The sequence below is a fragment of the Zeugodacus cucurbitae genome, chromosome 6 (genome assembly GCF_028554725.1).
Source record: "Zeugodacus cucurbitae isolate PBARC_wt_2022May chromosome 6, idZeuCucr1.2, whole genome shotgun sequence".
Classification (NCBI taxonomy): Eukaryota; Metazoa; Arthropoda; class Insecta; order Diptera; family Tephritidae; genus Zeugodacus; species Zeugodacus cucurbitae.
Window position 1 is genome coordinate 46,776,828 of NC_071671.1, and position 25,253 is coordinate 46,802,080.

Here is a 25,253-nt window from a genome sequence, read left to right on the forward strand (position 1 = left end):
ATTCAGAACTAAAATATGTATGTGTAGAGACTTTTGCATTTAGGAAAATAACAAGTGATTTAAATCAAGCACGGCATTGCCAGATAAAACTAAGGAATATTTATTTTACGAGGGTGGAATGTAAAGTTCTTAATTTTAGCAAATAACCACTTTGCTTTGGAGACATTACTATGATGTGTATTACGGATAGACTTTTATAAACAAAAGTATGTATTATAATTTTTCTTAATATATTATTTTATTTATCTTTTATGTAATCTTTATAATAATTCAAAAACACGAGTTTATATTCATCTGATATTACATCAAGTGCTTGCAGCATTGTCTTCAATTCTAATTGTGGACTTTGATATATTCCAACGGCTATTAAATCCCATATAACAGACATTTTAGTAACGTACTCAAGGGATTGTAAGCCCCATCGATCAATGGTCGCTTTTTGACAAAATTTAAGAACAGCGACTAATTTACTCAACTCGAATTCTGTGAATTTTTCGCCACCTAAAAATATTATTATTAAATACTATTATTAACTTAAAATTAAAACAATTTGAAAAGTTACCATTATAAGATTTTATATACAACAGCGCCAAATCATTCGCCATTTCCATTTTTAATGAATGGAAATCCATTAAAAAATCATCGATCATGTCATATATACGAAATAGTTCCATACGACTTTGAATGTTATTGGTGTTTTCTAGTAACTTTTTAAACTTTATAAACCAGTCCACATTTTGTTCCTTAGAGCATTTCGTACACGATACACCTCCGTTTTCTAGTTGCCACCAATAAATAGCTGTGGTATCGTCTTGACTACATGTGGGTATAAATTTTTCACCACATGTTGGATTTCTACATTTATAAATATGGTATTTTAGCTGTAAAGAATTGCAAAGGAAGACATTTTTTGAATCATTATTTGTAAAATAAAATTTAAATCTTACGTATGATGCATCAGGGTCATCTTTTTGACAATGTGTGCACGTGCAATTAAATTGATAAGTTTCATTCAAGTATTCCCTACGAATATCTCTCAGCGAATTTCGATAGGTACTTGTATAACAATTAAAAATTTCAGCACCTTCGTCTATATTACTATCAGCCAATGCATAGAAGTTTCTTCCTGAGAATTTTGGACTTAGTGTGGGTCCACAGGCATGATTACATATACTAAGGTATGGAAGATTTGCTGCCGATACTTCTTGAGTTTCACTAAACACATGTAACATCCCACGTCGTATGTGGAAAGGTTTTGTCCATATATGAGAAATCAGAAGAGTGCCAAATCTGGTGTTAGTGGATTTCACATCGTAACAGGTTGGCGTAAGAGAAGGGCAGGTATGCGCATTGACAATAAACTGGCCAATATGACGAAATATAAGGGCACCTAAAATATTTGAATAACTATTGTATGAATTTTTTATATATGGAAATTATATTGTAACTTACTGACTATTGTCTCCCAGTCACATTGCTCCAGCTTGGTTTTCTTTGTAATTGCGAAGAAACTCGTGTAATCTTTAAGGTATACGACTAGTAAATCGGCCACTAAAGCAAACCAAATTTTATTCGGTAAGGTCATTTTTTGCAGATGTGTGACCATTTGTAGTGTCTGTATATAATTCGCACCAGTTTTGTTACATAGCAAATCTTCAGGTTTGGAAAGTGATTGCCAAAGTTTATCAATGTCGTTTTCTTGTGAAACTAGTGGCAGTATTTCAGGCAAATCCTCTAGTACAACGCGTAGGGCTAAGTGGGAAATGCCAATTTGTTCAAATAATCGACAGTGATATCCCATACATTCATTTTGGTGTATATTTTCATGGATTCGTCGGCATTTTAATGAACAGTAAATAATTCTACAATCACAGTCATGACAAGGAATCGGTATCATTAGCATAGCAGCACATTGTTGACATATTTGACAGCCTTCTACAGGTACAAAAGAACTGATCCTCTCACTAAAAATTACTTCACCAGATTGTATAGCCTTTTTAGCAATTATATATCTCCCACGGCCAGCTTCTTTTGAGTCAACTCTATTAATGCATACAAAAAAAAATAACATTGTTTTTAAATAATCTACTGCAACAACTCACACTTCGGTTGATTCCCTTAATTGCACATTTTTCTCAGCGGTTTCGTCTGTTTGGATTTCCTTACTAAGAATTTTTAACCCATTCTCTAATTCTTGTACTCTCTGAGTGAAATTCTCGTTTAAAGTACTTTTCCCAAGTTCTTCTAAATGTGTTTTTAGTTTCTCATAATCCTTTAAATAGTACGCACAAAAAGCCTGTCGTACTTTAATTTTATGTAAAAGTTTCATTGGATAATGTTTGGTCTCAAGTGCACAAACACAATCATCGTACGCTTGTTGATAATATTCCAGTTCCTGTAATGCCATTGCCCGATTGGCATAGGCCAGAGCTAAAGCCTCAGTATTTCCGATGGCAGCAAATATAGCTTGAGTATACCGTTGACCAGCGTTGATCATATTATCAAATTTACAACCAGATTTTGAACTGTAGTAGTTATTTCCTTCTTCACGCAGTCGTATGGCACGTTGTGTGGCATTGTCAAGGGAATTTGTATTCCTCTGATTGGCATATTTTATAGCTTTTAGCCATGCGGAGGACATCCGACGATTCAGTGGAAAGTTTTTGTCATTTTTAATATCCAAAATCATTTTTAACTCAGTTTCAGAGTTCACTACTTTTATATTTGAAGCTTGATATGCAATAAGTTCAGAAAAATTATATTTTTCCATTTTAATTTTCAACTGAAGAATGCACTGAATTCAATAATTTAATCAACTATTAATGACCGGTTAACTACTATCAACTATTTGTTGTTGCATCTGATATAAACAATAAGCAAACAGCTGAGTGAGTATTAGTGATGTGGTGGTGAGAAACGGAAAATATATCTCTCAAGGTATGCCGACTAATTTTATGTAATTTATAATAACACAATAAAATAACATTGATTTTTTAACTTTGCTAATGTGAAAATTAAGCATCACTTCCGAAAAAGTTTTTTTTTCTTTGGCATAAAAACCCAAAATTTATTTGTTCCAATTACTGTTGTATTCGAAAAAATATTCAAAGTCGATACGCACAATACGTGTAAATTTTACAATCACTAATTCAACACACCCCTTTTAAACTGATATTTTCCTACGTACTTTGAAGCAGTGATTTTTAATTTTTCAAGTAAATCTTATAAAAAAGTCCAATAATGGACTTACAGCAACTTGAGGAAGAAGCGCGTCAAGCAGCGCTAAAAGAAATAAAGAATATGCTGCAACGTCCAGGTCAACTAGAAAAAGTGGATCAATTTCGTCATCGTGTTGCACGAAAAAAAGCTTCAGTAGAGGCTTTACTGAAAACGGGTATGCAAAATCAACTGGATGGTGTGCGAGTGGGTTTAAAACAATTAGAAACATGTCTGCAGGATGTTAAAGAAGTTCGTCAGCGTATGCAAGAGGTGGATCGTTTGTTGGAGGGAGTACCCGATATATATGATGCACTGGAGGTAGTACGCGAAGAGAATACGAAACATTCACAGTATGCTACGGCAATGGAAAATCTTAAGCACATATTCAATGTCGAAGCAAGTGTTTCAAAAACAATGAATCTCATTGATGAGGATAAGTTATTAAATGCACACCAGTGTCTCGCCGATTTGGAAAATTCCCGTGATGATTTGTTATATGAATTGCATAAACAACCCAAACAACATGCTTCCGATAAAATCACGCTAAAACGACATTTTGAGACAGTGGATAACGTCTCGCAGGCGCTTGAAAAAAAATTACGTCTCATACTAAGTCGAACGTTAAATACAGTTCGCAAGGAACCTACTGTTATAGTAACTGCCTTGCGTATAATCGAACGAGAGGAGAAGAATGATCAATTCGCTTTGCAACAACAGAAAGTTACAGGTTTCTTACCGCCCGGCCGACCAAAGAAATGGCGTGCCATGGCATTGAATATATTGCAGGAAGCTGTAGTTACACGTATAGAAGGTTCAAAATTGGAGGAGCGTGCTGATAATAAAATGTGGCTGGTACGCGATCTCGAAATTTTACGTCAAATAATTTTGGAGGATTTAAGAGTTGTAAAATCATTATGCGTACCCTGTTTTCCACCACATTACAATATCTTCAACGAATATGTGAAAATGTACCACGAAGGGCTCTCCTCTTATGTAAGCAAAAATTTTTTTTTATTTTGCATAAAATTTATTATCTGTTTATTTCAGCTCGATAATATTGCGAAATCTGGCCTCGAAGGTAATGAGTATGTATCAATGCTCTCGTGGGTAATGAATACGTATCCCGGTGTGGAACTGATGTCACATCCTGACCTTAGAGTCGACATACAACAAGTTGTTGGACCTTTATTACGTCCTGAACATCTGAAATCTCTGGAAGATGAGTACTTGCGTAATATGCAAAGAAACTATCAAGAATGGATGACCAAAACGGCGGACACAGAAAAACAAGAGTGGTTTTCCGATCAACCGCCTGAACAGGAGCAATACTATCATACGTCAGCGCCAGTTATTATCTTCCAAATGATCGATCAACATTTACAAGTGACTAACACAATACACTCCGAATTAACATTTAAGGCATTGGTGATGAGTATTCAGCAAGTGGAGGTTTTCGGACAGTCCTATTTAAAAAATGTTATCGAATTGAAGGAACATCATTTCCGTAACCGTGATCAAATCAAGTATTTCACACACTATATAATAACGATTGTTAATAATAGCCAACAGATGGTTGAGTTGGCACAGCAAATGAAGCAGTTGTACTGGCCTAAATCTCGTACCGAACATTATGAAGATTTTGAAAAATTATTAACTACATTCCAGCGTATTCGGGCACATGCCACCAATTATTTACTCGAAGAAGCTTTCCTCGATATGGAATGCCACTTCAATGATTTGTTCACTTTGAAATGGCTGGGGTCCACAATTTCCGTGGATACCATATGCGTAACGTTATTGGATTATTTCCAGGTATGCATACCTAAAAATTATTATATTTTAAAATTTTCAAACGTATTTCCTTGTTTATTTGTAGGATTATAAACACTTGCGTCCTATTAACTTTGAAATGGTAATTAATGAGGCACAAAAACTACTTGCAAAACGTTATATACGTGCCTTACTATCTAAACGTTTATCGAAATCCAAAAGCGAATGTGAAGCAATCACAACGAAAATCAAACAGGAGGCAAAACGTTTTAAGCAATGCTTTGAGAAGATCGCACCAAATTTAGCCATGAGTGATAGTCCATTAGATTTGATTTCAACACTCTCAGAATTACTATCTGCTGATATTGAATTACTTGTGCTGGATCTACATACACTTCTGGGCAATTATCCTTCCTTCAGTGAAGATCATATTGTGCGTTTGTTCTATTTGCGTAACGATGTAAAGGCCAGTGAAGTACGCGAAAAGATACAAGATGCTACAAAATCGAAGAAGGCGATGGTGAGCATAGCGAAACAAGATTGCATATTCAAGGAGATTGTTTTCAATGATAAATTGTGGTAAACTATTATATTTTATTTATAATATACAAATATGCATACTATTTAATATGCAAGCACGTAGATAATAAAATTATAATAAAGTATTAAATTCATCTTTCGTAGACATCTGGTTTTATTTTGACATTTGCTCATTGTTAGATAAGGCTCTGAATATTTGTCTTGTTCTCATTTAATTTAATTCTAAATAATTTTCATTAACATCAAAAGATACCAAAACCCTACTATTTTGAGGCATCGACAATTCCTCAATTTTGATTTGCTAGATTTTCGTAATGCCCGTCGGGCACAATCACTAATTCAACACACCCCTTTTAAACTGATATTTTCCTACGTACTTTGAAGCAGTGATTTTTAATTTTTCAAGTAAATCTTATAAAAAAGTCCAATAATGGACTTACAGCAACTTGAGGAAGAAGCGCGTCAAGCAGCGCTAAAAGAAATAAAGAATATGCTGCAACGTCCAGGTCAACTAGAAAAAGTGGATCAATTTCGTCATCGTGTTGCACGAAAAAAAGCTTCAGTAGAGGCTTTACTGAAAACGGGTATGCAAAATCAACTGGATGGTGTGCGAGTGGGTTTAAAACAATTAGAAACATGTCTGCAGGATGTTAAAGAAGTTCGTCAGCGTATGCAAGAGGTGGATCGTTTGTTGGAGGGAGTACCCGATATATATGATGCACTGGAGGTAGTACGCGAAGAGAATACGAAACATTCACAGTATGCTACGGCAATGGAAAATCTTAAGCACATATTCAATGTCGAAGCAAGTGTTTCAAAAACAATGAATCTCATTGATGAGGATAAGTTATTAAATGCACACCAGTGTCTCGCCGATTTGGAAAATTCCCGTGATGATTTGTTATATGAATTGCATAAACAACCCAAACAACATGCTTCCGATAAAATCACGCTAAAACGACATTTTGAGACAGTGGATAACGTCTCGCAGGCGCTTGAAAAAAAATTACGTCTCATACTAAGTCGAACGTTAAATACAGTTCGCAAGGAACCTACTGTTATAGTAACTGCCTTGCGTATAATCGAACGAGAGGAGAAGAATGATCAATTCGCTTTGCAACAACAGAAAGTTACAGGTTTCTTACCGCCCGGCCGACCAAAGAAATGGCGTGCCATGGCATTGAATATATTGCAGGAAGCTGTAGTTACACGTATAGAAGGTTCAAAATTGGAGGAGCGTGCTGATAATAAAATGTGGCTGGTACGCGATCTCGAAATTTTACGTCAAATAATTTTGGAGGATTTAAGAGTTGTAAAATCATTATGCGTACCCTGTTTTCCACCACATTACAATATCTTCAACGAATATGTGAAAATGTACCACGAAGGGCTCTCCTCTTATGTAAGCAAAAATTTTTTTTTATTTTGCATAAAATTTATTATCTGTTTATTTCAGCTCGATAATATTGCGAAATCTGGCCTCGAAGGTAATGAGTATGTATCAATGCTCTCGTGGGTAATGAATACGTATCCCGGTGTGGAACTGATGTCACATCCTGACCTTAGAGTCGACATACAACAAGTTGTTGGACCTTTATTACGTCCTGAACATCTGAAATCTCTGGAAGATGAGTACTTGCGTAATATGCAAAGAAACTATCAAGAATGGATGACCAAAACGGCGGACACAGAAAAACAAGAGTGGTTTTCCGATCAACCGCCTGAACAGGAGCAATACTATCATACGTCAGCGCCAGTTATTATCTTCCAAATGATCGATCAACATTTACAAGTGACTAACACAATACACTCCGAATTAACATTTAAGGCATTGGTGATGAGTATTCAGCAAGTGGAGGTTTTCGGACAGTCCTATTTAAAAAATGTTATCGAATTGAAGGAACATCATTTCCGTAACCGTGATCAAATCAAGTATTTCACACACTATATAATAACGATTGTTAATAATAGCCAACAGATGGTTGAGTTGGCACAGCAAATGAAGCAGTTGTACTGGCCTAAATCTCGTACCGAACATTATGAAGATTTTGAAAAATTATTAACTACATTCCAGCGTATTCGGGCACATGCCACCAATTATTTACTCGAAGAAGCTTTCCTCGATATGGAATGCCACTTCAATGATTTGTTCACTTTGAAATGGCTGGGGTCCACAATTTCCGTGGATACCATATGCGTAACGTTATTGGATTATTTCCAGGTATGCATACCTAAAAATTATTATATTTTAAAATTTTCAAACGTATTTCCTTGTTTATTTGTAGGATTATAAACACTTGCGTCCTATTAACTTTGAAATGGTAATTAATGAGGCACAAAAACTACTTGCAAAACGTTATATACGTGCCTTACTATCTAAACGTTTATCGAAATCCAAAAGCGAATGTGAAGCAATCACAACGAAAATCAAACAGGAGGCAAAACGTTTTAAGCAATGCTTTGAGAAGATCGCACCAAATTTAGCCATGAGTGATAGTCCATTAGATTTGATTTCAACACTCTCAGAATTACTATCTGCTGATATTGAATTACTTGTGCTGGATCTACATACACTTCTGGGCAATTATCCTTCCTTCAGTGAAGATCATATTGTGCGTTTGTTCTATTTGCGTAACGATGTAAAGGCCAGTGAAGTACGCGAAAAGATACAAGATGCTACAAAATCGAAGAAGGCGATGGTGAGCATAGCGAAACAAGATTGCATATTCAAGGAGATTGTTTTCAATGATAAATTGTGGTAAACTATTATATTTTATTTATAATATACAAATATGCATACTATTTAATATGCAAGCACGTAGATAATAAAATTATAATAAAGTATTAAATTCATCTTTCGTAGACATCTGGTTTTATTTTGACATTTGCTCATTGTTAGATAAGGCTCTGAATATTTGTCTTGTTCTCATTTAATTTAATTCTAAATAATTTTCATTAACATCAAAAGATACCAAAACCCTACTATTTTGAGGCATCGACAATTCCTCAATTTTGATTTGCTAGATTTTCGTAATGCCCGTCGGGTGGCAACGTTTTGTATTTTATGAAGAAAATTATGAAGTGTGAGGTTTTCGTAGTCTTGCTGGATGAGACAAGGAAATTGTCGTGAATAGGAAAAGTGAACTTATTTTTAATTGCGAAGAAATCACTATCAATAGTGGAAACGACCGATTTGAATAATTTGTTAAATAATTTACGAAGTGTATGTACCTTTTGGCTGAAGGGATATAATATATAAAATATATGTGAGCTCAATTTTGTGAAATTATTACGTGTGTTGCGAGGTATTAGTGTACGTGAAAAAATGTGTTAAGCGAAGAAGAGGGAAAAGGCAACAATACATTTTGTACATTAATAATAGTTTATTTGCTGATATTAATGGGAGAAGACATTATAAATGCGTGTTGTGACGTATAAATGAGTTTTTTTTGGCCCCTTAATATGAGGGGCCAAAGTTAAAGGTGAAAGCAATGAAGAAATTTGAGGCTCCTTAACGAATATATCCGCTAATCAGCAAATAAGGAAAAAAAATTAAAGAAGAGACAAAGCAACGAGATAAAATAAGTAAAAATAAGAACAACAACAACAACAGAAGGTGATTAATCGTGCTGCTTGTAGTGCCTGTTCAGTGTGAAACAATTACAAATTGTCAAAGTGCTGCCAGGCAGGCATACTTTTTTAATTTTTAACACAAATAAACTAGAAAAATTTGAAACTTGATAAATCAAAAACAAAATAAAAACAAACCTACGAACGACGACCATCATAGACCAATTCTGCTGCGCAATTTCAAAATTACCAAATCAAGCAATTATACATATAATAAATAATAAATATATCACCAATACGAAAACGTGAAAAGAGAAAAGAAATTGTCAACGTCATTCGTCCAATATCGCTTTCGATTTTATATACTCTTTGGACAAAAAGTGAACGAATTTTTGCTAATTCGTTACAATTGTCATACGATTCAATTGTACGAAATTATTTTTTCGTTTTTTTAATTTCGTTTTGTACATTGGCCGCTCGCGTGTGCGTGTGTGTGATCATATTCTTCGGAAGGCTTCATTCAGTGCAATCACTGTCCTTGAAGCTTACTCCCGAGAACAGATCCCACATCGTGTGCCGTTGCCGTACAATCTTTGAATGGGACACCAGCTATGAACCAACTGAAATTCACACTAGCGCAGATTGGTATTTTGGTCAAACAACTGAACAAGAAAAATTTTGCTGAAACCAGCGAGAGCATAAATCAGGTATTGTTTATTATAAAAAAATGTACATATATATTATCGGTGTTAATGATTTTAGAAAGTGTGTTCAAAGGTCTTGACTCTGATATTTTCTTTTACCCTGCAACCTCGTATATCTATATTGTATGTATGTGTGTACATCAATAAACATGCGACCACTTGAAGCTATTGTATTCAAGAATGACAGCGATTGTTATTGTTACATGTGTGATCGTTGGTATTGGTTAGGGTGAAGGCAATGTTGATAATTACGGCAGAGAAGGTGTATCATCATTGCCTCATCACCTCTTTGCCGCTTGATGAAGTCCCGTAGGCATTCGTCTTTATCATACTAATCGTTTATTTCTTGTTTCTACTGTCATTCATTTCAAATAGTAAGGAAATGTCACTGAACAATCTCATTGTAAATTTACTTTTGTTATTTACATTTTATTTACGTGGTTGCCAGTTATATGATTTGTTTTGCATTACATTTGGGAGATAATTGTATTCAAGAGTGGAACTTTTAAGGCATATGAAAAAGTATTAAACATTTTCCTTTACATACATCCGAAGCTATCATTGGAATGATAAAAACTTTTAAATTTTTTTTTCAACTAAATATTCAACCTTTAGGGATTGCATTATATTTTAGGGCATATTTGCAGAGAATAACTACTGTGATGCAATTCCTAAAAGGAGCTATACATCCGAATATCGAAACATGATGATCTCTTGTGTTGAACTATTATTATCAGAACACTTATTTCAAATTAATTATCGCCTTAAAATAATTCAGCAGAGTAATTTTTCATTCAAAATAAAAAATACATTTGGTCATTTTGTTACTTATCGCCATCTTTTATAAACGCATTAGGCTACTGTCAAATTCGGGCTATTAAACAAACTCGGTGCCATTGATGTGAAAAATTCGCTTCGTCAAGTTTTTGCTTCCACTCGTTTCTCCTCGCTAATCCAATCACTTTTCGCCGACGCCATTACAGTTTGCAAGAAAATTTGTGATCGGTGGTTTTGTTACTTTCTGTTCCAATTGTAACTTGGATTTTTGATATAAAGAAATTGTAAAAATGTTAGAAAATGAAAACAAATTAAAGCCCTAACACAGGGCTCTGAAAATCGCTCGTTAATTTGTTGATAGAATTGTAAAAATATGTTTTAAAAAGCGTTTGCAAGAGCTTGCGGACTTTTTCTTTTTGATTTTTTTTTTGATTGGTCATTGGTCGCTTACATCGTCGTATTCGCAGCTTTGTCGCCTTGTAATCTTGTGTTATTTCGTCATTAGTACACGCACAAAAAATTTGCAAAAAACTAATAAGATGCAAGTGAAAACGCGAGTCGAACGATATAAATAATTTATTTGAAATTTCTGTCCATAAGTAAAGAAGTGAAGTGACACCATTTAAAAAAAGGAAAACTTTCCGCTATGATCGGATTTTAAAAAGTAATATATATATATATATAAGTAAAGTTAAATGCAGATGAAACTGTGATTGAAAATTTGTGTTATAATTTAATTCATACAAATATATAAAAGTTACCGAATAAAGCCTTGAGAATCAAACGGAAAAGGATAACTGGAAATCGGTAATTTGTAGAGTGCAATTTCTATATTTTTATGAAATATATACATTTTCATAGAGTCGAAGTGTATAATCTTCCAGCAGCAATGCGTTGATTCGTGGAAATACATACCTTTCACAGTAGACTGAAAGAGAAAGATGTTCGTATTTCTTCACAAGCAAGTGGGCGAATATAGTAAGCGTATAGTTGTCCCTCTTTTGTTTCGTTAGGTTTTACTTTGAGTAGTCTCAATTATGTTTCCAATTGGAGGGGTATCAGTGAGAAGGCTTCAATGTTTCAAATTTAATATTACAAGGACTTGATTCATATATCAACAATGCCTTATTTTATTTTATGAACCCAGTTGCTAATATAAACAAAAGTTTTAAAAGTTAAATAATAATGTGTTATATTTCGTACATAACATGTATTTGTTGGGATGTATAGCTATTAGTACAAATATCAAAAGTTTGCATATAATTGCTCTGGAATTTTCTTCTATTATTTTTAAATGTGTGCACCGATGAGGATCTGGTTAAGTAAAGACTTGGAATGTTAACTTTTGATTGATATATGCATTTTAATAACTTGGCGTTGATTTTTAATACAAGTTCAAACGATTTCGAATCAGAAATTGGTCAGCTTTTTTCATCCATCATTGTTTTTGTAAAACAATTCAGAATAGCAAATGCTCAAACCCATTCCCGTTAGAACTTATACGATATATTTAAATTGCATCGTATTAGACAAAGTGTTTAAAGCACAAGTTTTTATTATTAACACTTATTACATTATATGTATTATATATATATTTGGCGTAGAAACCGCTTAAGCGATTATAGCCGATATGTATTATATTATTAAAAAATACTACACTGTTATTAATTGTAAATATTTTTCTAATGAATAGTATATAAAAGAGACCGGTTTGGAAGCGGACCGCCATTGTTTGCGCTGCCTATTCTCGGTGATCAATTTTACTGACACGATATCAACAAGTCCGAATTCGAATTACAATTTTATTGTAGAAGCACAAGCTCGATTACTTGGCGCTCAATTGGAAAACCAACTGTCTCGAGCGTCTTTCATATCGAATATTTGCTTTGCTGTTGACCATTGCTTTCCTCAACAAAAGGTTTGTTTTTTTTTCTCAGTGAGAGGTACTCTTTTAAATAAATTAATTGTTTTATGCATATTTTTAGACTCTTAAACCGGCACCACAACTTATTGCGCAAATAACTAAGTTAACAGGAATTAGTAAACTTTGTGAAGTCGTATTGTCATTAGCTTTAACTCATTCGTCACAAGCAGAGTTACGTCAATACTCTTTGGAACATCTCAAAGTCTCATACACCGAACTTATTGAATCATTCTTGGAGAATAAGGAGAACAGCATTTCTGTGAAGTGTAATTTACAAGACGTATCTGTAGAAATACTACAATTGCTTATTGTTAGTATTGACGACGTTATAAGCAAAGAACTTAGTGATAAATTTCTGGATTTATTACGCGAACAATATCCGTTTGAACGAGTTCCACTTATATTAGCACCACATTTATATCGTAAGACACTTAATTGTGTTAGCACAACTGAATGTTGTGATCCAACAGCGTTATTGTCACTAGAAGACACCACTGAAGGATTTTATAACAAACAATACCCTACGCCGATTGCTGATGGCGTTACCGCTAGTCAACATTTGACGGAAATTGGTATTGAAGATATTTATGACAACTTATGCGAGACAATATTTACTACACAGGTAATGTGAACATTTCTTTTAATGCAATGCTTGAAATCGATTTAATAAAAATGAAAATATTTTTTAGTTGAATAATAATATTATGGACACATCCTGGATTAATTTAATCCTGGAGATTGGTTACGAATTCACATCAAGCGTTGAAGAATGTAAGAATCATCTACGTTGTGGTTCGCGCGAACTTCAATCACAGGATGTGGCCAAGATCATTGGTCTCATGTGCCGTAGGCACTCCTCATTACTCGATTGCAATGTGAACTTGGGTACACCGGCCAATTTTTGGCCGGGACAACCGGGTGCTGGCCCGAATGCACAACAACAAAATGTGGCCAATAACAATGACGGCAACAACGTTACGGGCAGTGGCGTTGATAAAACAACCAACTTAAATGACAAAAAAGACAAAGTGGGTGGCAATGCAGTGGGAACCATTAGTACAGAAACGACACAAGCATGGAAACCAGACGTGTTTGTGCAGGCACTGAAAGAGGTGGTGCCCCAGCTAAATTGGAAGGAGGTTTGCTTAGGTGAGCACAATAATTTGATTTTGAAATATAAAGCTCTCAACTCATACATAAAATTGTTATAGAAATTATTAATTACATGCATTTAAATAAATCTTATAGAGCTTGATCATCCGGAGTTTATACTGAAGGATAGAATCGGACTTGATTTACTGTTGACCATTTTCCGTTTGGGTACACAATCTGCGCTATTCCCACATCCAGAATGCATATATCGTCACTGGCAAAATGTGAACGGACAGCTGTCATTGATAGCGGTTCTGTTGAAAAATCCCGATTTGTTCTCATTTTCCGATTACATCTTCACTGCTGCACCAGTAGAGATGCTAAAGACGCCGCCAGACACCGACAACAAAGAAATATGCGCATGGAAATCTCTGCATTTAGTAGAAGTTTTGTTATATATTGCCGAGCAAGGATTTTACCATCAAGTGATCGAATTGTTTAAATTCCCAGCGCAACATTGCCCGGACATATTGTTTTTGTCACTCTTACACATAAATCCACCAATCACCGCGTTGCGACAAGAACTGTTCAGTCAACTCATACCGACTTTTCTGGCAAATCATCCCAATTCGGGCGTAATACTTTTGAATGCTTGGAATTCAGCAAATTTTGGTGTCATTTTACGCCCCATTATTATGCAATCGATGTCGGATTGGTATCAGCGAGGCACCGAATATGATCAGGTTAAGCTTTCGCGTATACTCGATGTAGCGCAAGATTTAAAAGCACTGTCCACACTGCTGAATGAACGTTCATTTTTATTCGTGATCGATTTGGCGTGTTTGGCATCGCGTCGTGAATATCTAAAATTGGAGAAATGGTTGAGTGATAAAATACGCGAGCATGGCGAGCCCTTCATACAGGCAATTCTAAAATGCCTACAGCGTCGTTGCCCACAAATAACAAATGTCAAAATACCGGAAAACCAGTTACCATCCAAACAGGCACAATTACCCCCAGAAACAGTGTCAACCATGTTGCAATGCCTGCAAGCTTGCATTGTCAATGTATCACCCGAAATAGTTGATCTTATTATGCAAATGACAACAAACTGTTCGATTATAGCGAATAAGGCAAGAGCTGCTGTACCACCACTAGTGCCCCAATTGCAAGGTGTGATGCGTGGACATCGCGGCATGGATATGGGCGGTGTACCGGGCGTACCGCCACCACCATTCTCTGCCAACCTGAATGCACAACAAATGTTTGGTCCCACAATGGATACGCTATCGAATTTAACCACAAATATAGCCAATCTAAATCTCGGTGGCCCGAATGGAGCCTTCAATTTCGGAAACGTCTTGGGTAAGTTGGAAAGTAATTATTAAGTATTTTTTTACTCTTTAATTAGTTAAATTAAAATAAAAACGTTAGTCGTATAGTTGTGCTCGTCCTTAATTAGATTTATGTACAGTTAAAAAAAAAAAAAAACAAAAAAAAAATTGCAAAACAAGCAACTGTGTAATCCCAAGGACGCTATGTGGTTTTCGCATTGTGATCACTGTTTTTTACGTCCAGTTGGAACACGAATATATTCGCCAAGTTATTGGAGGGTATCAACTGAAAAATTGATAAATCCGTTAGAAATTCATCATATAATAAACGGGTGAACCAGAGGAATCATATTGCCCCCAACACTTATAACCAAATCGAAACATTTCGAATTGAAATGCAAATTTCAACAACCAACTGGAAAGTTATTTTGCATCAAATGTTTCACTTATAAATTGCCTAAAGACAATGTGTTGCAATTCCGAGTGCAATAACAAGCAAAAGGCTTGTGTATGTGTATGGAGCTCAAACTCCAACTACCCTAGTTGATTAACAACTCTTTCGGAATTCTAAACCAATCCAACTTTTCAAAATTAAAAAAAAAAAAATCAAAGAAACAACTAAAAATGGTGAGCTAGCGGTTCTGGGTGCACATTTATTTTTATAAAAATCCTTTAAGTTGGCGTAATTGAATATACTAATTCATAGGTAATTTGGCGTCCACACCAGCTTCTCCGTCGCGTCTTATGAATCCAGCTGCCAGTCCATATCCACTGAATGCTATGCAAATACCACCACCAAATGTTGGAAATTTGGCTAGAATGCCACAAGCAGCACAACAGCCCACACCAACACCGCCAAATCCCATTAATCCGGGTATGGCTGATCTGCAGGGACCTGTCTCCAAGGAAGTAGAAGATGAGGCCAATTCATATTTTCAACGTATCTACAATCATCCACCACATCCCACATTGCCTATCGATGAAGTACTTGATATATTACAAAAGTTTAAGGATTCCAATATACGTCGCGAACAGGAAGTTTATCAATGTATGTTGCGTAATCTATTCGAAGAGTATCGCTTCTTTCCGCACTATCCAGAAAAGGAGTTGCAAACCACCGCACAATTGTTTGGTGGTATTATTGAGCGTAATTTAGTGCCCTCATGTGTGGCATTAGGTCTGGCCTTACGTTGTGTTTTGGATGCCTTGCGCAAACAAGACTCGAAGATGTATAATTTCGGCATAACCGCATTGGATCGTTTCAAAAATCGTCTACACTCGTACAACAAATACTGTGAATATATACGATCGATTGCACATTTTCATGAATTTCCACCGCATTTGATTCAATATGTAGAATGTGGCTATCTGCAACAGGAACCACCACCGGGTAAGATGCAAATGTTTATGGGTGGAAGTGGACAACAACCGCAGCCTGATTCAATTTACCGCAGCAATTCGGTGACAGGTAAGATTGTTTACAAATCTGAAGAATTTTTTGTATTTTCAAGTACAGGGTGACGATGATATATAAAAAGATTAAGTTTAAAAAGGTTTATAATTTGTTTTGAGAACGCTATTATTAATTCTTTGTGCTTCTATGTCAAGTTAATGGGAAAATAGCTGCAGTATTCTCATAAGGCAATAATATTTTAAAGCTTGCAATCAGAATTTGAAACAGTGGAAATCTCAATATCTAGAAAAACTTGAAATAAAAAGCTACAGCTGCAAGTTTTCAGATTAAGAATATTAGTTTTAAACCACACGACATATTCTAAAATTTTGCCAGTGATTTTCTTTGTAAATGATTTTAATTAAATATTTGCTTTATATATTTTTAAATTAAAGCCAAAAATGTTTTTAGATGTTTTAGTCACCCTGTAGCAACTTGATGCAGTTATTTGAAACTGCAAGATCAAAATAATATTTATCTAATGAAGTAATAGTAAATAAAAATGCTTGAAATATGCTACATATTAACTCCACTTTATTTAATTTCAAAGGAAATTTAGTTACAACACCAACACAACAAAAGCCGATTCCTGTTGCTCCGTCCATACATGCATCGCGTATGAAATCAATTGCTACTGCTACAAATATCGATACTTTATTGGTTGCCAACCAGGAGGAGAAGATCACTATTCCCCCCGAACCAGTACAGGATAAAACCGCATTCATATTCAACAACTTAAGCCAACTGAATATACCGCAGAAATGCGAAGAGATTAAGGAGATTATGACCAAGGAATATTGGCCGTGGTTGGCACAGTATCTAGTGCTGAAACGCGCCTCATTGGAATTCAACTTCCATTCGTTATATTTCAATTTCTTGGAGGCATTGAAGAATTCCGAGATCAATAAATATGTAACCAAGGAGACACTGCGTAATATAAAAGTTTTATTACGTTCCGATAAGGGCGTGGTGAATTTCTCCGATCGCAGTTTGTTGAAGAATCTCGGTCATTGGTTGGGCATGATGACGTTGGGACGTAATAAGCCCATTTTACAAATTGAATTGGACTTGAAAACGCTACTGGCCGAGGCATATCATAAAGGTCAACAAGAATTGCTATTTGTTGTGCCATTTGTGGCAAAAATATTGGAATCGTCAAATAAATCGAAGGTCTTCAAAACACCCAATCCATGGACAATGGCTATTATGAATGTACTTGGAGAATTACATCAGGAGCCTGAATTGAAGCTAAATTTGAAATTTGAAATTGAAGTGCTTTGCAAGACATTAAATCTAGATTTGCAGAAATTAAAGCCTATAGTCTATTTGAAGGATCCTTCACGTTCGATGAATATCGAACATCAAATGTCCCAGCCTAAACCCAAGAATGTTGAGGCACCACCTCAACAACAGCAACAACAACAACAACCGTCACAAGGTCCAACACCAGGTCCCGGACAAATGGGCCCCAACGATGCAGACGCACAATCCTTACTGATGGGCGGCGGTGGTAGTGGTGGCGCAAATATACCAGGCGGTGTAGTGCCTTCACCCAGCATTAGCAACGAATCAGCCGGACAGATTGTAATGCAAGCGCCCGAGCCTCGTTTCTCTTTCGTCGATATAAATATTGCCAATTTCCATCTGATCGCTCAGCATGTGGTGCTCTCACCTAACATCACATTTTTGCATGCCAACCCTGGTTTGAAGCATATTGTACTCAATGCAATTGAGCGCACAATCACCGAATGGCTGCAGCCGGTCGTAGATCGTAGCGTACGCATCGCAGTGACCACAACCGAGCAAATTGTGCGTAAAGATTTCGGACTCGATCCCGATGAGAATCGCATGCGCACAGCTGCCCATCAAATGGTGCGTTATTTATCAGCTGGCATGGCGATGATCACCTGTAAAGACTCGCTGTCGCAAACATTAACCAATAATATACGTAAAGCATTCTTGGCGGCGCTAACTGGTGGACCAAGTTATCAGGACATCGAAGCTGCCGCAATACAGCTGAGCAATGACAATGTAGAACTCGCTTGTGCTTTCATACAAAAGACAGCGGCTGAGAAGTCAACACCCGAAATAGATCGCCGCATGTCCACCGACTTTGATACACGCAAAATGACCAGAGACGAGGGCGGGTAAGTCACACCTTACAAAACCTAGTGTGAGCGGCTATTTAATATTCTTTATTTCTTAATTTGCAGTCGCTTTTTTGACTCACAAACATTGGCTTATCAGACGGAGCGCATGCCGGAGCAAGTACGTTTAAAAGTCGGCGGCATACCACATGCACAATTCGCGGTATACGCAGAGTTCGCACGCAATATACCCGGTTTCCAACAGATGACAGAACGCGATATCGCCCTATTCTTGCCCAAGCCACAGGAGTTGCCACCACCGAACTTTGGCACCGACGAAATGAGTCTGCTCTACGCCGATTTGGCGTCCAAAATGGAAGCGTTCCTCAACAGCACCATGAATATATCCACTCTGCAGTTGCAGGCTAGCAAAATACATGCGCTACTCAATGCGCTCATGGTAACCAGACGTATACGTGATAATGACTCGGCACTCAATCTACTGACACGAGTCGTTGAGGGTCTAATTGAAGGATTGGTGAACATACCCGAACACATCGAACAAATGAAATTGTACCGTGATATACATTTGCGTATACTGACAATGTTGCAGAATACTTTCGGTGCCGGCGTAACAGAACGTGCAATCACCAAGTGCATTTTCGATGTACGCGAAGAGGTGCGCTACAATGTGGAAGCGATCAAATTTCTTATAACCTCACATTTTATTAACGTACCGCAATTCGATTTGTTGTTGCGCGAGGCCATGGATAACGGCAACAATTACATGGCTGTCACATTTGCAATGACATTGATGGAACGTCTGCTTGATGGACGCACCAGCGCTACATTGGAAACCGAAATGACTGGCACGTTCGAGATGTTGGGACGCTTGCCACAGAATCGTCATCGCTATCCTGACGCGTCCACTCATCAAATTGACATGATGGATGCGGGCCCATTCGGTGGTGCTGACCGCTATTTAGCTGGTGCCACACAATACATGCACTCGGGCATGCAGCACGTCAGGGTTAGTTGTCTTTTAGTATTTAGTTTGTCTTTCAACTTTATTAAAAATACCTTCCTTTTACATTCTCCTATATAGTCCAACGATTGCGATGATCCACCCGGTTTGCAAGAGAAGACCGAATTCCTGCTCAAAGACTGGGTCTCCATCTACAACCAATCGAACAATTTGTCGCGTGAGACCAAAATCTTCACCTCATTCGTACAGAAAATGAATATGTATGGCATTTTGAAGACCGACGACTTGATAACGCGCTTTTTCCGTCAAGCCACACAGATCTGCATTGATTTGGTGTATCGCATACTGAACGACCCCAGCAATTCACCATTGCAAGCGCGCACCAAAATCTTCCACTGGATCGACGCATTTGTGCATTTAATTGCTCTGCTGGTACGCCACTCCGGCGAGGCGGGCAATCCAACTACGAAAATCAACCTGCTAAACAAGGTGCTCGGCATCGTGCTCGGCATATTACTGCAGGATCAAGAATTGCATGGCACCGCATTCCAACAGCTCGGCTATCATCGCTTCTTTGTGATGCTATTCCTTGAGCTGAGCTCACCCGACGCTGTGCTTGAGAGTCTGATGCACAGCATTATGACTGCCTTCTCGCACACGTATCACCTCCTCAATCCGGCATTGGCACCTGGTTTCTGCTACGCCTGGTTGGAGTTGATCTCACATCGCATTTTTATCGGACGTATACTTGCACAGATACCGCAACAGAAGGGCTGGCCACTGTACTCACAGCTGCTGCTCGATTTGTTCCGCTATCTGGCGCCATTCTTGCGGAACGCCGAGCTAGCGAAGCCCGTACAATTGTTGTACAAGGGAACGCTGCGCGTTCTGCTCGTGCTGCTGCACGATTTCCCTGAATTTTTATGTGACTATCATTTTGGCTTTTGTGATGCAATACCGCCGAATTGCATACAAATGCGCAACATAATATTGGCTGCTTTTCCACGCAACATGCGTTTACCCGATCCATTCACGCCCAATCTGAAGGTGGATATGTTGGCGGAGACTGCAACGGCACCGAAAATTTGCTCCAACTACGTATTCAATATACAGCCAGCAAATTTCAAGAAAGATCTCGACTCCTATCTGAAGGCACGCGCACCGGTCACTTTCCTCTCCGAACTGCGCTCTCACTTGCAGATCTCCAATGAGCCCGGTTCACGCTACAACATTCCGCTCATGAATGCGCTTGTGCTGTACGTGGGCACGCAAGCTATTTCGCACATAAGGTGAGTAACAAAGTAACACACTTTTTGGATAACAGTTTTGTTAGCATAACGACTTACAACCGTAAGTCCTAAAACTAAATGAGTTAGGTTAGGTGGACGAGTAGATTTGAAATGTTTGTCTGTCCGTCCGTGCAAGCGATAACTTGAGTAAGAATTGCGATATCTTGATGAAACTCGGTACACGTGTTCCTTAGGACTATGGGAAGATTGCTTTCGTAGATGGGTGAACGCCACTGCCACGCTCCCAAAATGGCTATAACCGAAAGCATATAAAGTGCCATAACTAAGCTATAAATAAAGCTCTGAAAGTACAATTTGGTACAAAAGGACCGCACTAAGAATAAGCATATTTGGATGTAATTTGTTTTGGAATATGCGCGTGGCTCGCCTCCTAAGTTTTTTGTACATATCTAGTAAACTACTAAGGAAATCGCCTACTTCTCCCATATAAAGGTTATGTTGAAAACTACTAAAAGTGATTTAATTAAGTAAGGAAAAATTAAATTTCATCGGAACAAAAATTTGCAAAAATATTTTATTTCTGTGGGGCGGCATAAAAATCACCGAAATAGGACTATAACTTTTTAGGCCCCGGATATCGAACATGTGGACCTACAAGTTTACGGTTAATTTTTATTGAAAATTTCGGGAAATCCCTCAGATATTCTAACGAAAGGAAAAAAAGGAGATATATTCTTTCTAATAATGTGCGTCTGTGCCAAAAATGGGCAGCCACACCTCATATTCGGATTTTCAAACTTCCGCTGGATTTTATACCGTATATATCGATTAAAATGTGAGATATTCGGTTATTAAGAGAACGTAAAATTTTGGATATAATATAGCTTGGTATTAAAAATAGTTGAAATCCGTCTAGGAACTACCTCAGTCACCATATACTATATATATTAATTTTTGTTTTTTACTGTGATTTATTCCCAATATGTGAGTCAAATTGTGTGTTCTCTTAATAAAATGACGTCAATAAATTGCGAGAGTATATAATGTTCGATGACACCCGAACTTAGCCCTTCCTTAGTTGTTACTTTCACTTTTTAACCTTCTTTTTTTTTTACCTTTTTTGTGTTTCTTTGTGCAAATTCATGCACGCACAGAAGTAAAAATTTCGTGCCCAATACATCGAACATCGCACACAGCGCACACATGGATATATTCCAGAATTTGGCTGTGGATTTGGATACCGAAGGACGCTATCTCTTCCTGAACGCCATTGCCAATCAATTGCGTTATCCGAACAGTCACACGCACTACTTCAGTTGCGCTGTGCTACATCTGTTCGCCGAGGCCAACTCGGAGGCGATACAAGAGCAAATCACACGTGTACTACTCGAACGCCTGATTGTGAATCGGCCACATCCATGGGGTCTGCTGATCACCTTCATTGAACTGATTAAGAATCCCATCTACAAATTCTGGGATCATGACTTTGTACATTGTGCGCCAGAGATTTCAAGGTAAGTAAATCAAAATTAATGTTCGATAGTTAATTTATCGATAATTGTTAACAATTTTCATTTTTAGGTTATTCGAGTCGGTAGCACGTTCGTGTATGGTCAAGTCGAATCATCAGCCGCAAATCAATAATATGGATGGCGATATTCAGGAAATCAATTAATGATGTACTACAACAACAACAAGCAAAATGTGTAGAACCCAAGAGTTCTCACCCTAGTGTTGTCAACCAGTGCACGCAGTAGAAATGCGCGGCACTAGTTGTAAGAAGATGATGATGATGATTTGTGTATTTAGTTGTGTGGATTGTTGGTAGCGATGGCGGCGTTGCCGACAGTCCAAAGCCGTGCATCTCCACTATGAGCGCGTCACAGGTGGCATCACGTTGAACAGCAGTAGCAGAGGATTAAACAGTTTTTTTAAGCTAAAGATACAAAAACATATAATTGATTTATGAATTAAGAGATTGCAAATTTTTTAAAAAGAAAAAACTAAAAAAATTGAAAAATCAAAAATGAAAAGAAACCGAAAAAAGTAAAAAAATACAAACACAAGAACATATATATATATAATTTACTTGTAAGTAGTTTAAAATACACGATAAAGAGGAAGCAACACTTGAAAGCAAATTTAAATTAAATTAAATTTATTAATAATAACTAATTGATGTATTATAAATATAAAATTAATTTGAAAAAAAACAACTTATATGCTAATTATTAAACAACAAATTACAGATGTTGGTGTAAAAATTTATAGTTGTTGGCAAAAAAGAAACAGAGAGAGTAGAGAGAAAAACCACGAACTCTTCACACGAAGCATAGAAAAGAATGAGCGAAATAAAGAACACGAGCAAAGCGTAACGAGTGTGAATACAGTATGCAAGTTGTTTAAAATGTATTTGCTGCAACGCTGACCTGAAACACTGCGGCAAAACAATTTACAATTTTAAATAAATGATAATTACAAAAATTACAAAAAAAAAAAAAACAAAGCAAAAGTGGTAAGCATTAAGCGTGCGTACAGCTCTAATATGTACTCAATAATAACAAAAAAGTAATGAAATTAAAAAATTAAAACTAAAAAAAATTTAATGAAAATTAAAAGAAAAATAAATGGAAATAAAGAAGTAAAGAAATGCATATAAAAGCAAAAAAAATAACAAAAATGCAAATAAAAAACAAAAAAAAAAAATCAAACCAACAAAAAAATTGTAAAACTCCAATAAAATAAAAAATCTACAAAACATGTACATATTTGTATCAAAAAACAAAAAAAAAAAAACAAACAAAAAAATAAATAATAAGCATAAAAATGCAGCTACAGAAATAATTGCAATACTGCAATATTTGTTTTGTGTGACGAGTTGTAAGAAAATAACAAAGAAAACAAAAAAAAAAATAATAATTTGTGTGCTTCATCTAGTAGCCAAAGCAAATGTTGTTGTATTACAGCAAAAAAAAAAATATGTAAAAAAATTAATGGTGATGCTTTTAAATTTAAAAATATATAATGGCCACGATGTGATGTAAAAGAGAGAAAAATAGAAAGTAGAGAACGTAAAGCGTGGATCAAGAGCGCAATGCACAAACTCAATTTTCGTTTATACGTAATGAAAAGAAATTAATTTGTGTTGAAATTAATGTAATTGTAAAAGGAAATAAGTAAAAAAGTATCATTTAAAAAAATTTAATGACAAATAAAATTACAAATAAAAAAAAAATAATTATGAAAAATTAAAGACAAAAAAATTAATTTGAAAAGAATAAAATAAAAAATAATAAATAAAAAAAAATAAAATAAAAAAAAATAATAAACTGAAAAAGATAAATTAAAAAAATGATAAATTAAAAAAAAATGATAAATTAAAAAATAATTATAAATAAGAAAAAATTGAATACAAAAAAATTAATTTGAAACAATAAAATTTAAAAAATTCATACAAAATAAAAAAAAAAATTGTGGTGTACTCACATAAAGTAACAATAAATTTCAAAGTTATTTTTCAAAATCTTTTCATTTGTGATAAACGAAAATTGCGTTTGTGTACATTTTATGAATTATGTTTTCATTTTGCTTATGAACATTTCATTTCGAATATGTATTTCACCAATAAGTGGCCCAACTTGATTTTTACACACACACACAAACACTTCAACATACAAACGCAAACATGAAGAGAGACATTTTAGAGACTTGTGTTTTCTCCAATATTTGTTTTTGTTTTTTTAATTAGCCATGTACAGTTTTAAATGGAATATATAAAATAAAATAAAAAAATTATAAAATAACATAAAAAAGTGCTAAACTAAAATGAAAAATAATAATAAATTATAAATTATACAGATAGGCCAAAATTACAACTCATTGGATAAACGTTGATTTCATTTGTTGCTTTACAATTCGCAATTGTTTTATGCGTGTTGATTTACTTTGAAAATTATATAATTCACTTAACATTTAATTATTAACTATTATTACTTATGCGTTTGGCGAGGAAAAAACATTTTTAATGCGCTCATATTTTAAGATTATCAAATTAATTAATTAATTAACAAAAAAGCAAAAACAAAAAAAATGAATAACAACTGCAACAACAACAACTATATAAAAAAGAAACTCATGTGCTGAATAACGGCAAGAACTGTATGTCATTTGATCATTTTACTTGAGGGGGAAAAGTGTATGTAATTAATATTAAAATACTTATAATTTCTAATTAAATGTCTAATTGAAAGCAAAGTTAAAAGAAATATATATATGTATATGTATATGTAAATGTAAATGTATACTGCGTAATTAATTATAATTATGAATTAATTATGAATGGAATGTTTCAAATATATGCTAGTGAAAGAGAGAGAGAGCAGAAATTATATGCGGCCGAAACGAAATACATATAAACATATAACATATATGATAAATATATATATATATATATATATGTGTATGATGAAAATGAATAGAATGAACTTACATATGTATATGAGGAATAATATAAACAATGGAAGAAAATAAATAAATACAATGCAAATT

At 35.5% G+C, this 25,253-nt stretch overlaps 4 protein-coding genes across 6 annotated transcripts; 3 read left to right on the plus strand and 1 right to left on the minus strand.

Annotated features, from left to right (window-relative positions):
* Nucleotides 1–64: 64 nt before the first annotated feature.
* Nucleotides 65–5,674, plus strand: LOC128922675 (exocyst complex component 3). 2 transcript variants are annotated; one of them, XM_054233933.1, is made up of 4 exons: nucleotides 65–206; nucleotides 3,217–4,212; nucleotides 4,267–5,031; nucleotides 5,096–5,674. In XM_054233933.1, exons 2-4 carry the CDS (start codon nucleotides 3,241–3,243, stop codon nucleotides 5,570–5,572), a joined length of 2,214 nt encoding a protein of 737 aa, XP_054089908.1. In that variant the 5' UTR covers nucleotides 65–206; nucleotides 3,217–3,240; the 3' UTR covers nucleotides 5,573–5,674. The 2 variants fall into 2 exon arrangements, with proteins under 2 accessions (XP_054089908.1, XP_054089907.1); XM_054233932.1 differs by lacking the exon at nucleotides 65–206 and adding an exon at nucleotides 2,794–2,937.
* Smyd4_0 (SET and MYND domain-containing protein 4) lies at nucleotides 224–2,770 on the minus strand. Its single transcript, XM_011180545.3, has 5 exons — nucleotides 2,103–2,770; nucleotides 1,453–2,042; nucleotides 948–1,390; nucleotides 563–881; nucleotides 224–501 (listed from the first exon to the last, which is right to left on the minus strand). Exons 1-5 carry the CDS (start codon nucleotides 2,768–2,770, stop codon nucleotides 239–241), a joined length of 2,283 nt encoding a protein of 760 aa, XP_011178847.2. The 3' UTR covers nucleotides 224–238.
* Nucleotides 5,675–5,864: 190 nt separating the features above from the next.
* On the plus strand, nucleotides 5,865–9,346 carry LOC105209894 (exocyst complex component 3). Its single transcript, XM_011180546.3, has 3 exons — nucleotides 5,865–6,931; nucleotides 6,986–7,750; nucleotides 7,815–9,346. Exons 1-3 carry the CDS (start codon nucleotides 5,960–5,962, stop codon nucleotides 8,289–8,291), a joined length of 2,214 nt encoding a protein of 737 aa, XP_011178848.1. The 5' UTR covers nucleotides 5,865–5,959; the 3' UTR covers nucleotides 8,292–9,346.
* On the plus strand, nucleotides 8,645–22,921 carry LOC105209895 (CCR4-NOT transcription complex subunit 1). Of its 2 annotated transcripts, none has more exons than XM_011180548.3 (11): nucleotides 8,645–9,806; nucleotides 12,274–12,498; nucleotides 12,566–13,126; nucleotides 13,194–13,653; nucleotides 13,753–14,961; nucleotides 15,637–16,398; nucleotides 16,934–18,530; nucleotides 18,597–19,500; nucleotides 19,576–20,744; nucleotides 21,860–22,219; nucleotides 22,287–22,921. In XM_011180548.3, the coding sequence occupies exons 1-11, from the start codon at nucleotides 9,711–9,713 to the stop codon at nucleotides 22,378–22,380; spliced, it is 7,437 nt and encodes a 2,478-aa protein (XP_011178850.1). In that variant the 5' UTR covers nucleotides 8,645–9,710; the 3' UTR covers nucleotides 22,381–22,921. The 2 variants fall into 2 exon arrangements, with proteins under 2 accessions (XP_011178850.1, XP_011178851.1); XM_011180549.3 differs by having other exon boundaries at nucleotides 15,658–16,398.
* The last annotated feature ends 2,332 nt before the right edge of the window (nucleotides 22,922–25,253 follow it).